Source organism: Erythrolamprus reginae, chromosome 1, assembly GCF_031021105.1.
Source record: "Erythrolamprus reginae isolate rEryReg1 chromosome 1, rEryReg1.hap1, whole genome shotgun sequence".
In the NCBI taxonomy this organism is placed as follows: Eukaryota; Metazoa; Chordata; class Lepidosauria; order Squamata; family Dipsadidae; genus Erythrolamprus; species Erythrolamprus reginae.
This window is the reverse complement of record NC_091950.1, coordinates 37,885,953-37,900,332: the sequence shown is the minus strand read 5'-3', so window position 1 is coordinate 37,900,332 and position 14,380 is coordinate 37,885,953. Positions and strand designations below refer to the sequence as shown.

At 42.1% G+C, this 14,380-nt stretch overlaps 1 protein-coding gene across 3 annotated transcripts in view; it reads right to left on the bottom strand.

Moving 5' to 3' along the window:
* Positions 1-1,474: 1,474 nt before the first annotated feature.
* LGALS3 (galectin 3) overlaps positions 1,475-14,380 on the bottom strand; it is a 33,565-nt gene continuing 20,659 nt past the window's right edge. For 2 of the 3 annotated variants that reach the window (XM_070749627.1, XM_070749634.1), the window contains exons 2-6: positions 8,782-8,803; positions 8,029-8,532; positions 6,408-6,496; positions 3,858-4,026; positions 1,475-1,749 (exon numbers count right to left, since the gene is read on the bottom strand). In XM_070749627.1, the coding sequence (XP_070605728.1) occupies positions 1,594-1,749; positions 3,858-4,026; positions 6,408-6,496; positions 8,029-8,532; positions 8,782-8,803 (940 nt within the window). In that variant the 3' untranslated portion in view covers positions 1,475-1,593. The remainder of the gene's footprint in view (positions 1,750-3,857; positions 4,027-6,407; positions 6,497-8,028; positions 8,533-8,781; positions 8,804-14,380) is intronic. The other variant, XM_070749643.1, reaches the window with a different exon arrangement.

The window sequence follows — 14,380 nt, the reverse complement described above, 5'->3', positions numbered from 1 at the left end:
TGAGACTGTCAGAAATCACTACACCTAAATCCTTTTCTTTTGAAGTATTTGCTAACACAGAACTATTGTTGCTATTGTTAACTGAATCCCAATGTCTTTAGGTGAGGCAACTTCCTACTGGCTTCCCATAACCAAAGTTGGTGGAGAAACTGACGGGAAGTTCCAGGTCCCAGGTAGATAAGAGGCTGTTGCCAGGTAGAAGAGGGCGCAAGAGGATGTAAGGGATAATCCATGAGAGGTGTGGGTAAGGAAGTATGTGCACTCTGGGTGGAGAAAAGCTTGCAGGAGTGCATAAGAGGCATCACCCAAATTGGTGAGAGTATAGGAGAGGTACAATATATGTCAGGGAGGATGCATGAGAGGTACCATGAGAGTTCAAGGTCTGCATCCAGCAAATGTAGAACAGGTGGGGAGGGGGTACAGGTGAGGGAGGCTCTTCCAAGCTACTTGTGATATTTTCTGCCAGATTTCCCATTGTCTTCCTGAGAAAGCCAAGGAGGGAAGGTTGCAGATGGCAATCATATGATTTTGGGCGCTTTGCAAAAAATGGAATGAGTTGTCTAGCATCCAGATCATGATCACGTGGCCACAAGGGTTCTTGGGCAGCAATAATTCCAAGGACCAGTTGCAGCATCACCACTCAACATCCTCCTAACTGCAAAAGGTCACTGAACAAATGATAAATGAAGGACCACCTTTAATTTGGCTGGGTGTTAACAATATTAAGTTATAAATCAAATGTGGACAGTTCTATTAAGCCTCTTAAGAGTTACAGGGCATGCCTGCTGATACTGTATATTGATATCACTGAATGAAAGGGATGAAAAATGTTGGGTTTTATGAACTTAGATCAAAATCCTTACCCAGGTCTCATGTTTCGGGTCTCATTTTGGTATAAAATGACCTGAAAATCATCCATTTTCCTATCAAATTTCCTGACAAGGTTGTGAGGATCCCAAAATAGAGTTTCAATGTGAAGAAAGGCATTCCTGGCCAACCAGTTATCTATTTCAGCTATAAATCTTGATCGACAAACCATTAACTGGCTAATTTCACACAGCATTCTAAGCCTGAAGCGATCCATAATTTAGTGCAATTGTGAATCAAGCCAGTGTAGCTTTTTTTAAAAAAATATTTATTATTTTGATTTATAGGCTGTCCTTCTGATGGACTCATATATTTCCAATATGAAAAGCAGCAATTCAAAAGATTAAGGCATGTGCCTTTCATAACTTTCTTAGAGTGATGAATGTCCGTGATACTGTTGGCATCAGAACAGATGTGCCCTATGCGCTGTGTTATGTTTCTCAATGTCAGCAACTTTAAGACACAGACTCAGGAAAAACTGATTCACTTAACAACCATTGCAAAGTAGGTTGGGAAAAAAGCAGGTCCGGTCACATGATGCCTAAATTTATGACTGCAATGGCTCATAACTATCATTCTGAGCAAAACTATTCATACACAAGACTGGTAGCCTTTAAGAGTTTTATTTCTTAGTTACCAACCAATACAGTCTATATAATACAGTATATCTCTTTTTAGTTTTATACGGATGTTAAGCACTAGGCTGCAATGGGCCGAAGGCTTGGCTTAGATCATGAAAGGCGAGACACTGGTGAGGGTGACATCACCGGAAACATACAGCTTGGTGATCTGCTGCAGCTCTTTAATGCGGTGCTTGTACTGCATGAGATGAGCGTCATCAACAGCTATCTTCAGTTGATCTGCTTCACAGAGAATCTGAATCTGTAAAAGGACAGATTTAAACATTCCTAAAAAGTTATAATAAAAATTACAGAAACACCATGAATTCATGCAACCTAAATCTCGGGGGTTTTGCGCTGGGCACTATGGAGTTGCAGAACTAGCATTTTGTGTTTGACATGCTTACACACAAAAAACCCCCACCACAAATACTGTATGAAACCAGGAAATGTGGTGAGAAAAGTGGCCCCTTCCAGCCTCATCAGCCTCAAAAGAGAGCAATGCTAAATTCAGCATCAGAGGTTTTTGGGTGAGTGATTTTATTTTTTTTTAAATCATGCATGCACACACCCATAATTCAATGCCTGGGGAGGGCAAAAACAGCTTCCTCCGGCCCCCAGAGGCCCTCTTGGATCCAGAAACAGTCTGTTTCCCAACTTCTGGTGGGCCTAGTAGGCTCGTGTTTCGTCCTCCCCAGGTTCCCTGGAGCTGGTGTGTGTGTGGGTGTAAAAATGCCCTCCCCCCATCCTCCAGAGCCTCTCTGGAAGCCAAAAACACCCTCCCAGAGCCTCTATGCAAGCCAAACACCAGCTGGCCGGCACATACATGCACGTTGGAGCTCAGCCTGGGCAACGGCTCGCGTGCAGGCAGATATGGCTCGGTGTGCCATCTTTGGCGCCCGTGTCATAGGTTCGCCATCACTGGACTAGTGCAATCAGACTATACTGACAAAAACTTATGGAACTCAATTCGACTAAACTGACAATGTTCTCTTGCGTTTTACTCTCATTTTAAGCCTAGTTTTTAATCACTTTCTGGTAATCATCCAAGAACCTTTAGGATTGCCTCTGTTGAAATACACTGGGAAAGACAATGCTCTGCTTCCTATGCAGAAAAATGAGGATGTTAGGGCATCCCTGGAGGGGGGGGGGAAGTGAGAAGCTTCCTATTCATCCTTTGATTATAATAATAATAATTTATTAGATTTGTATGCCGCCCCTCTCCGAAGACTCGGGGCGGCTCACAACAATAATAAAAACAATATTATAGTAGAACAAATCTAATATTAAAAAACATATAAAACCCTATCATTATTTTAAAAACCAAACAACACATTCATACCAAACATAAAACAAAGTATAAAAGAGCCTGGGGGAAAGGTGTCTCAACTCCCCCATGCGTGGCGGTATAAGTGAGTCTTGAGTAGTTTACGAAAGACAGGGAGGGTGGGGGCAATTCTAATCTCCGGGGGGAGTTGATTCCAGAGGGCCGGGGCTGCCACAAAGAAGGCTTTTCCCCTGGGGCCCGCCAAATGACATTGTTTAGTCGACGGGACCCGGAGAAGGCCAACTCTGTGGGACCTTATCGGTCGCTGGGATTCGTGCGGTAGCAAGCGGTTCCGGAGGTTCTCTGGTCCAATGCCATGTAGGGCTTTAAAGGTCATAACCAACACTTTGAATTGTGACCAGAAACTGATCGGCAGCCAATGCAAGCCACGGAGTGTTTTGGAAACGTGGGCGAATCTTGGAAGCCCCACGATGGCTCTCGCGGCTGCGTTCTCCACGATCTGAAGTTTCCGAACACTTTTCAAGTGTAGAGAGCATTGCAGTAATCGAACCTCATCTGATTTACAACCCTCATATCAGAACCAGTTCTCTATCTTGCTTTAGGTGCTATGCAGAAACAAGGCGGCAGGATTAGATGCGTTCACAGGGCTCGCTTAAAATGGTTAGTGATTGAGCCATTTTCTGTGTAATAAATTGAACTATTTACTAATCAAATAATTTAGACTTGTACAGTATCCAACAGCATAGATACACACCGAAACTAACAGTAAAGGGGAGCAAATGGTTTAAATGCAATCACTAAGTATTTTTCCAGCGTTTGTTGAATGAATGTAATACTGTACATGCAACCCGTCTTTCTCAGCCTGAAGCCCTTCCAGGGGTACTACAATTCCCAACTATTCAAATTCCCATTCAGTTTGGGTATTTCTGGGAATACTGATAGGAGTGGTCTTAAACGTGAACACGAGTAATAGAAATGGAATCAGATAAATTAAACTATCCTTGCAATATTCACATAAATAATTCGCAGGCAATCAAGTCCATCCTTAGCTATCCAAAGGGCACCTGACACAAAAACTTTACCTTAAAAGGTTTGCCAGCCTCAAAAGGAAACCTGGGTGCCGTCCGGTCTTCCGTCCCCCAGACGTTTCGAATCTTGGTGTTGCATACAATCACCTTCCTGTTGTCCTCATGGAAGCGAGGATTAAAGTGGAAAGCAATGTCATCGCCTTTCTTCAAATCTACTTGAAATCTGCGAGAAATGAGGACACAAACTTGTTATTGCAAGGTTGTAATACAATGAAATAACCAGCTGTCTGCAAGGCATATAAATCCTTCCATCCCTCACCATCCAATCAGAGTTGAAGAAATGTCTTGGATGAGAAGGAAATACGACTTTAGTAACCAAGTAGTTGATGCATGGAACTCACTACCAGACTCTGTGGTTTCGTCACCTAACCCCCAAAACTTTACCCTTGGACTATCCACTGTTGACCTCTCCCAATTCCTAAGAGGTCAGTAAGGGGCGTGCATAAGTGCACTAGAGTGCCCTCTGTCCTCTGTCCTAATGTTTCTCTTTTACTAGTATGTACACGATCCAGATCGTGCAGAACGCGGCCGCGAGAGCCATCGTGGGGCTTCCCAGATTCGCCCACGTATCTACAACACTCCATGGCCTGCATTGGCTGCCGATCAATTTCCAGTCACAATTCAAAGTGTTGGTTATGACCTTTAAAGCCCTACATGGCATTGGACCAGAGTACCTCCGGAACTGCCTGCTACCACACGAATCCCAGCTACCGATTAGGTCCCACAGAGTTGGCCTTCTCCGGGTCCCGTCGACTAAACAATGTCGTCTGGCGGGCCCCAGGGGAAGAGCCTTCTCTGTGATGGCCCCGGCCCTCTGGAATCAACTCCCCCCAGAGATTAGAACTGTTCCCACCCTCCTTGTCTTCCATAAACTACTTAAGACCCATCTATACCGCCAGTCATGGGGGATTTGAAACATCTTTCCCCCAGACTCATTATAATTTATGTTTGGCATGTTTGTGCTATTTGGTTTTTAATTATGATAGGGTTTTTAGTTATTTTTAATATTAGATTTGTGCCATTATAATATTGTTTTTATTGTTGTTGTGAGCCACCCCGAGTCTTCGGAGAGGGGCGGCATACAAATCTAATAAATTGAATTGAATTGAAATATTATTATATCTTTGTATATCACCAATAACTACTTGACAAAACAAATAAATAAAATAAAAATAAATTTTAAAAATGTCCTCTGGGAGTTGGGCGGCATGTAAGTTCAAATAAATAAAATAAATAAAAACCAGAAAGTTCAGTCGCCTCTTGAAAGAAAAAAAACACACCTCTGACTGAGAATCTCCATAGACCCATGTTCTACAGGAAGCTTATAAAACAAAGCTGCTCTATTTATTACATTCATCAATTTAATTATTAACTTGAAAACCTGGCTCCCCAGTTGTCAATGTGCCTAAGGGAATCGTCAGGCTATTTTATTTTACTATAAAAACTTTAAATGAGAACCTTGTGGGCTGTAAAGCAAAGTACTCCTCTCACATATATATTTTATTTGTAATCATACTTCTGTATCCATTTCGGTTCCATACACATTCTTAGAACGTTAAAATCACTTAAGCTTAATAAAACCAGAAGCCAAAGAGGGGAGTGGGGTAGAACAGTCTATTACAATGTCTCCTATTTATCTTCTGAGTGTTTGAAGCAAGTCAAGAGTTTTCTGGACAGGTGGACACAATCCCAGACCAAGTACTAGAGCAGTGTTTCCCAACCTTGGCAACTTGAAGATATTTGGACTTCAACTCTCAGAATTCCCCAGCCAGCAAATGCTGGCTGGGGAATTCTGGGAGTTGAAGTCCAAATATCTTCAAGTTGCCAAGATTGGGAAACACTGTACTAGAGGACAGCTACTCATCCTTACAATGAAGGAGGATGTTACAAGCTGGCACCTTGCTTTGCATCCTACCAGCATGGCATTTAAAATAACAACAGCAACAATAATGAAGAGGATGAGGTGGGGTGGGGTACCAGGAAGGCCCAAGGGAGACATCCTTAGACATTACATAAGCTCCACCAGCTCTAGCCATAGCAAATATGCCAAATGTCTTACAATTTTTGCCTCTAGGCCCAACCCAGGGCCATTTCAAGGCAGTTAATTTAGCCAACAAACTATGTTCTGTATATATCACATGTTTTTGCTGAATTTTTAAAATTAAGGGAGACTAGGATAGCGCTATTTCGGCCTTGTTCTGGCCTCATCAACTATCTTAGATCTCAAAGTGATCATCTTTCCATTTTTTTCTTACAATAGCAAGCCTGTGAAGGATTATTCATAATCCTTGTCCCAACACCTTACCCATTATATCCCACTGGCTACAATACATGTAATAAAGGGGAGGGTTTTGATTAGGACCATCATCTTATAGCACACACACAAATCCTAATGCATCCTTGATTTAATTTGGTTCTCCTAATTCCACCCACCCACCCAAGTAATGGATGTCAAAGGGCAGTCCATCCAGCAGTAAACCTAACAGTGTCCTGCAAGAAACAGGCTCACTATCACCCACCACCCCATCATTCCTGCCTTGTTACCTGTTCGGCTTTGGATTCACTGTCCCAGTCACAGTTATTAACAAGCGAGGCACAAGTCCTGAATGAAGGGGTAGTTCAAAAGGGACAATCTGAAGACAAAAAACAGATTACATCATGTCAAACCAATTAACAACATTGAAGAGCCCACAGTCCAACAAGGTCTAATGCTGTAGCCTGCCTTGACTTTTGACTTTCTTTTTATTATAAATATATCTCCTGTCATCATTAACACACACACACCACCTTTTTTTGTAAAGTTATTTCTGAACTTGTTTTCCTTTGGGCCCCCTCTTGGTCTCAGATAAAGGCTTTCTCCCAAGTTATTCCGCCTCTAGTTTCTATCTCTGACCTGTGGTCTTGATCCCCAGAAGAGAGAGCGGGCATTCCAGAAGAGCAAAGTTTAGTTTATATAGGAGAGGACCAGATGGAGCCTAAGGGCAGGGTCAAATGTATCATCAGCCTGGAGTCCCTAATGCCCCCAAAAGAGACCTAAGTCCAGTCTCCCCAATGAAGTATGTTGACTCTTATCTGGTATCAGTTAACCTTGACCATTACTAGATCTGATTCTTAATTATAATTTGCATGGTATAAACTCACTGTGCTCTTGAACGCTACCTTGATTCCTGGTTTCTTGTGTCGGACAGTTTTATGTGGGAAGAAAAAATTAAGGCATCTCCTCCCTCTAAGTTCTCATAGTGTAAGTAGTTTGCTTTGTTGAGCAAAATTTCCAACTATGGGCATAGTTCCCTCTAAGCTGAGCAGTGAGCAATCGCTCACTTAAAAATCATCATCAACTCAGAGTTTTCCAAACCTGCCCAGAAGCCGAGAGGGAAAGAGTGAGAGGGAAGGAGAGAGAGAGGAAGAGAGGAAGAGAGAGAAACAGATAGAAAAAAGAGAGGAAGGGAAAGAGAAAGAAAAAGAATGGGAGTAAGGAAGAGAGAAAGAAAATCAAAATCTAATTTGAAACTAGCTCAACTATTTAAGTGGCATTTTGATATTGATATTATGAGCTCCCTGTTATAGACACACAGTACAGTATTTTATTTTGAAATTCTCTGAGGCAAAACAGGGTGGGTTTTTTATTTATTTATTTGTTTGTTTGTTTGTTTATTTATTTATTTAATATTTCTGTGCCGCCCAGTCCCGAAGGGACTGCCGCTCAGACACTATACTTTTCCGCCTACCCCCAAAAAAAATTAGAGAGAACACTGACTATGGGTGAGGAACAGCAAAGGAAGCTGCTCAGAAGATCCTCAACGTGGTTTCTGGAGCTTAGACAATCCTGCCACATTCCCATCTACATGTATGTGGAATGCATGTATCCGTATGTGTTGGGCTTGAGTGTCATTAAATGCATTTACAATAAACCATCACTGATGTTCAATCTGCATCTAATTGACTAGACTTTGGGACCTTCAATTTGGAGCCAAAAGGTCTTGTTCTCGAAGTGAAATATTTGAACACCCACCAAACATTCAGAGTTTAATTTTGGTCTTACCAATAAGAGTTGCTGTTTCTTTGTTTAAAAAAAGAGAATTTTTAATCAAAACCTGAAAAAACAACGCAGGTACCCCCTTACCGTGCACAAATCAGAAACATGAATACAGTATATTTTTCTCACCAATGGAGCATTGAATCCTCCAGGTCCACTTTGTGGCGCAGTGGGCTGTGCTCCTCTGTCACTTGGGGGCTGCCCAGGAACAGGATACATTCCTGAGGCTCCTGGTGGAACCACTCCTGGTGTGTTGGAAAATGTGCCGGGCCCTGGTGGGCCTCCAAAGCATGAAACAGGTACTACTCCTCCTGGGCATGTGCCTTGTGCTGTGGGATATGAGCCCGGTGCGCTGGGAAATGCTCCCGGTGCACTGGGAAATGCTCCCGGTGCTCCAGGATATGCGCCTGGTGCTCCAGGATATGCGCCTGGTGCTCCAGGATATGCGCCTGGTGCTCCAGGATATGCGCCTGGTGCTCCAGGATATGCGCCTGGTGCTCCAGGATATGCACCTGGTGCTCCAGGATATGCGCCTGGTGCTCCAGGATAACCTAAAGTACACGCCTGACTCCCCCAAGGAGACGGTTGCATATTTGGATTACGATTGTTGGACCCCGATAGGGCATCTGATAGCTGTGAAGAAAATAAGAAAATTGTTATATAGAACTCTTTTTTCCTAAGCCAGTAGTAATATTTTTGCTGAATTTTGGGAATTTTTGGCTTTCTCAGAAAGTTGCATGATCCACACCAAATTATTACTGCCCCTTCTTTAAATGACAATAGGGCCTAGAGGTCTAGAGTAGACAAACTGAAAATGGGTAATAAATTTAATAATAATTAAAAGCAAAAGGAAAAGTAAAGCACCATTTTCTGTAGACTTACCGAAAATCCGTCAGACATCTTCCTGAAAGAAAAAAGACAACAGGCTAATTAGCAGAGCTCAGGATTTTTTAAAGACTTTCAGGTCCAACCCATATTTTAGTAGAACTTCAGTTGTAAGACAGAGAGGAAAAAATGTGAAACTAAGAATATGTATATTTGGGTGTCTTTTGTACAAAGACCTCCAAACTTGGCAACTTTAAGACTTGTGGACTTCAACTCCCAGAATTCTCCAGCCAGAATAGCTGGCTGGAGAATTCTGGGAATTGAAATCCACAAGTCTTAAAGTTGCCAAGTCTGGGCAGCCCTGCTCTTGTAGAATAGAAAAACTAAATCAATACAATCTATGTAACAGGGGTGAAATCCAGCAATGTCTAACCGGTTATGGAGAACCAGTAGTGAAAATTTTGGGTAGTTTGGAGAACCGGCAAATACCACCTCTGGCTGGCCCCACAGTGGGGTGGGAATGGAGATTTTGCAATATCTTTTCCCTGGAGTGGGGAAGAAATAGAGATTTTGCAGTATCCTTCCCCTGCCACGCCTACCGAGCCATACCACGCCCAACAAGCCACGCCCACAGAACCGGTAATAAAAAAAATTGGATTTCACCACTGCTATGTAACCAATGACTATCTTGCTGGAAAAAGAATGTGTGGTTTTGTGTTGTACCTAGATACACATTTCTTCCTCTGTTTTGGCCATTTAAGCACAGGCTGATGATGAGATGAAAAACTCAAATCTTGTACATTTTGATTGGTCTCAGTCTCCATGATCCTTTTCATGGATCATAGAAAATATAGTTATGATATTATTATTAGTCTACGGAGAGGGGCGGCATACAAATCTAATAAATAATAATAATAAGATAATTATTATTATTTCCATCTTTATTTATTTATTTTATTTATTTATTTATTGGATTTGTATGCTGCCCCTCTCCGCAGACTCGGGGCGGCTAACAACAGTAATAAAATAGCACATAACAATAATGCAATACTAAAAACAGTTAAAAACCCATTATTATAAAAACCAATCGTACATACAGACATACCATGCATAAAATTGTAGAGGCCTAGGGGGAAAATGTATCTCAATTCTCCCATGCCTGGTGGCAGAGGTGGATTTTAAGCAGCTTACAAAAGGCAAGGAGGGTGAGGGCAATTCTAATCTCTGGGGGGAGTTGGTTCCAGAGGGCCGGGGACGCCACAGAGAAGGCTCTTCCCCTTGTCCCTGCCAAACGACATTGTTTGGTTGACGGGACCCAGAGAACACCCACTCTGTGGGACCTAAGTGGTCGCTGGGATTCGTGCAGCAGAAGGCAGTCCCTGAGGTAATCTGGTCCGGTGCCATGAAGGGCTTTATAGGTCATAACCAACACTTTGAATTGTGACCGGAAACTGATTGGCAACCAATGCAGACTGCGGAGTGTTGGTGTAACATGGGCATATTTGGGAAAGCCCAGGATTGCTCTCGCAGCTGCATTCTGCACGATCTGAAGTTTCCGAACACTTTTCAAAGGTAGCCCCATGTAGAGAGCGTTACAGTAGTCAAGCCTATCTTATTACATAGAGGGAAGAAAAGGGATAAGTAACAATATTTCCCTGGACACAGTGAAGCCTGTGATCTCAACAGAGGGTGCTCCAAGACTTTAAATAATATCAAAACTGAAAATCATTCAAAAGCCAGTTCAGTGCTCCAAATCTCATGAGCTAATCGTATCTATAAATCAAATTTATATTCTTGCATGAGATTTCATCAGTTTCTGAACATTTTTAATTCCAGTTTAAAAAAAAAAAGTAATATGTGGTTTGTTGGACGGGGAATACATAAGAATGTATAGAATTGTAAAATGGTTTTAACTATCTGAAAAGACTCATTTGTCCTGCAGTAATTTAAAAAAAAAAAATTTGATTTATATCCCATTTTACATATTTAAAAAATAATAAAATAAAAATAATTCTATGTGGCAAAAACATACTGTATTCCTTTCTTCCTCAAAACTTTCCTCTGAAGTGGATTGAGCTGTGATAGATTGACTGGCCCAAAGTCAACCAGACAGTTTTCATGCCTAAATTGGGATTAGAACTCACAGTCTCCTGGGTTTCTAGCCTAGTGCTTTAACCACTAGACCAAAGTGGCCAAACAGAATTTTCAGTGGAGGCAATTTCATTTAGATGAGCCCAATGTACAAAATACATTAGGATACATATTAAAAAAGCACAATTTGGGGTTAGTTGGGGGAAAGATTAGAAGTAACGTGAGAAAATATTATTTTACTGAAAGAGTAGTAGATCCTTGGAACAAACTTCCAGCAGACATGGTTGGTAAATCCACAGTAACCGAATTTAAACATGCCTGGGATAAACATATATCCATCCTAAGATAAAATACAGGAAATAGTGTAAGGGCAGACTAGATGGACCATGAGGTCTTTTTCTGCCCTCAATCTTCTATGTTTCTATGGAAGAGGATTTTTTTTCTATCTTCCTCATTGTGGGTGTGGTGAGTGTGGGAGATAATTATAAGAAGCCTTATAAGTAAAAATTAAGTTCCCTTTTTACAGATGGACTAGGCTGGACCTCTGGTCAAATTTTAATGCAGAAAAATGAAGTTTTTCAGGCGTCTTTTGCTTGCTCTTAATTCCTTCCGCCACTTACTTACTTACTTACTTACTTACTTACTTACTTACTTACTTACTTACTTACTTACTTACTTACTTACTTACTTATTAGATTTTTATGCCGCCCCTCTCCATAGACTCGGGACAGCTCACAGCATACAATGAAACAATTCATAACAAATCCAATAAATTTAAAAAAACTTTTTAAAAACCCATTATTAAAACATACACACAAACATACCATACATTCCCCCAAGCCTGATGGCAGAGGTGAGTTTTAAGGAGTTTACGAAAGGCAAGGAGGGGGGGGAAGTTCTAATCTCTGGAGGGAGCTGGTTCCAGAGAGTCGGGGCCGCCACAGAGAAGGCTCTTCCCCTGGGACCCACCAGACGACATTGTTTAGTCGACGGGACCCGGAGAAGGCCACCTCTGTGGGACCTAATCGGTCGCTGGGATTCGTGCGGCAGAAGGTGGTCCCGGAGATATTCTTGCCTTCCAAATGCCTCCAGAGTGGAAATTAGAATTCTCAGACTCAAATGAATGGCCTCAAACTGAGGAAAATCAAAGGATAAATGAAGGGGAAATAGAATGGGGGAGGTTTTCAGGTGGACTTTAAAAAAATAATAGAATAGATTTCTGAAGAAGTCTGATTCCAAAAGCAGCCCAATGTCAAAACTTTGCATTGAGCAATCCAATGAATTTTAGCTTTTGCTTTCTAGAAGAATGATAAGGACTCATCCTGTAATGAACAATGAAAACATTGTTGGTTTCCATAACATAAATAGAACTGTTTGTTCAGAGAGATCAATCCTTTGGCTGGTGTCTGAAGCTTGTGTTGTATACAAACCTCACATATCGTAGAAAGCTTCAAAAGCACACACATATATAAGCAAACTTTGTGTTCTCAGGGCACGTGCTACAGAAGCCTCTTTAAAAATACTCTGTCATTGTTTGTGTAGTGCCAAGTATATGCCCTGTGCAAACGCGAGTCATGAGTTCCCACGCCAAGGGTTTGGATTCAACAATTCTTCTCTCTGTATTCCCTCTATGACAAGGAAGAGATTGGACAGCCACTTGTCAGAAACAGTATAGGTAGGATATCCTGTTGGGACTAGATTACCTACAAGGTCCCTTTAAAGTCTGTTATTCTTTATCTCTACCTGGCTTTCCCTCTGCAGAAGTGAAAACTGGGACTTTGAAGAAGTAGGGTGAATAGGGTATTGGTGCTTTCAAATTTTGGCATTGGAGAATGATTGCTGGAAATGTCATGAAAACAAGAGCCGAGGGGATGCAGTGGTAAGAATGCAGCATTGCAGACTGACTCTGCCCAATGCCAGGAGTTCGATCCTAACCGGCTTATGACGGACTCAGTGTTTCATCTTTCCAAGATCAGTAAAACGAAGACCATCTCGGTTGGTCTAACTGATGGCAAGTTCAAAGAGTCATATTCCTGACACATTATTTGAACACCTGGTTCTCTTGAGAAATTCCTGATGCTGGGAAAAATAGAGGGAACGAAAACAGAATGACCAACATCAAGGTGGGTGGACATGATTACTGCAGTGATGTGTGCGCTGTTGAAAGACCTGAAGGACAATAGTGGTGACAGATCATCCTGGAGAAAGTCTATCTACAGGTAGTCCTCGACTTACAATCATTTGTTCACAATCATTGAAAGTTACAGTGGCCCTGGAAAAAAAAGTAACTTAGAACCAGTCCTCGGGCTTACAACTGTTGCAGCATCCTTGCAGTTATATAACCAAAATTCAGATGCTAGGCAACTGTCATGTTTACAATAGTTGCAGTGCCCCATAGACCTGTGATTGCAATGTATGGCCTGCCCAGGGTCACTTCTGGCAAGCAAAGTCACTGGGGAATCCAGATTCAATTAAGGGAATTAGCTTAATGGCTTTGGAAATATAAGTGCTATCAGGTGCAAGTCATTTAATAACCGCATCGCTTAGCAACGGAAGTTCTGGTTCCAGTTCTGGTTACAATTAGTGATGGGCGAACCGAACCCGCACAATTCAGGTCTGTACCAAATTTTGCGGTGTTCGGTATGCCGAACACAAACCTGAAATTTTTTGAAACTTCAGGCAAAGTTCAGGGTCACGTTCGGCGTTTGGAGCTTTGACGTCACCAGCAGGTTGCTAAGGACGCCAAGGTGATCACTTCCTGGATTCCATGGAATCCAGGAAGTGATCACCTTGGCGTCCTTAGCAACCTGCCTGTATACGTGAAGTCAAAGCTCCGCCCCCAGAATCTCTTGGTGGGATTCCCCGTTCGGGTTCGGGTTCGGTTCGAGTTCGGCTGAATTTTGCATAAAGTTCGTCCAAACTTGCCGAACCCAAGCACCATTGGGTTTGCCCATCACTAGTTACAATTCGAAGCTACCAGTATGTGGTCACTTAGAGTCAACAAATAACTTAATAGCTTAATCAAAATCCTAATGCAATTCTACTCTCATTTCCACTATTATTTTTACTGTCAAAGTGATTGGTAAACCCTGAATTGTTGGCAGGAATTTGAGGAGTGGTGCCCGAAAGATCAAGATAACCATGACTATATAATTAATCCCTACTTAATTCTGACATGCATTGTGTCAAAAAGGGCAAGGTTTCGATCATGCAGTTGTTGTAGATGCCATCTTTGACTGTTTTGACAAACCTCCCCAAACACCTGCCAACAATTCAGGGCTTTACCAGCTCTATCCAAATCCAAATGTTCTGTCCTAGGCAGCCTTTTAGTTTTCTCTCTTGCATCATGAAGAAACCAAATGCTCCACGTTTGAGATCTCCAATCTCAGCCAGCCTGGAGGCGCCAGCGGAGGAAAGCTGTGTTATAGTCAATGGCTGAAAAATATCAGGAGGAGTCTGATAACACTCAATTGCATTGGCTGCTGATTGGTTTCCGGATGCAATTCAAAGTGTTGGTTATGACCTATAAAGCCCTACATGGCATCGGACCAGATTACTTGCAGGA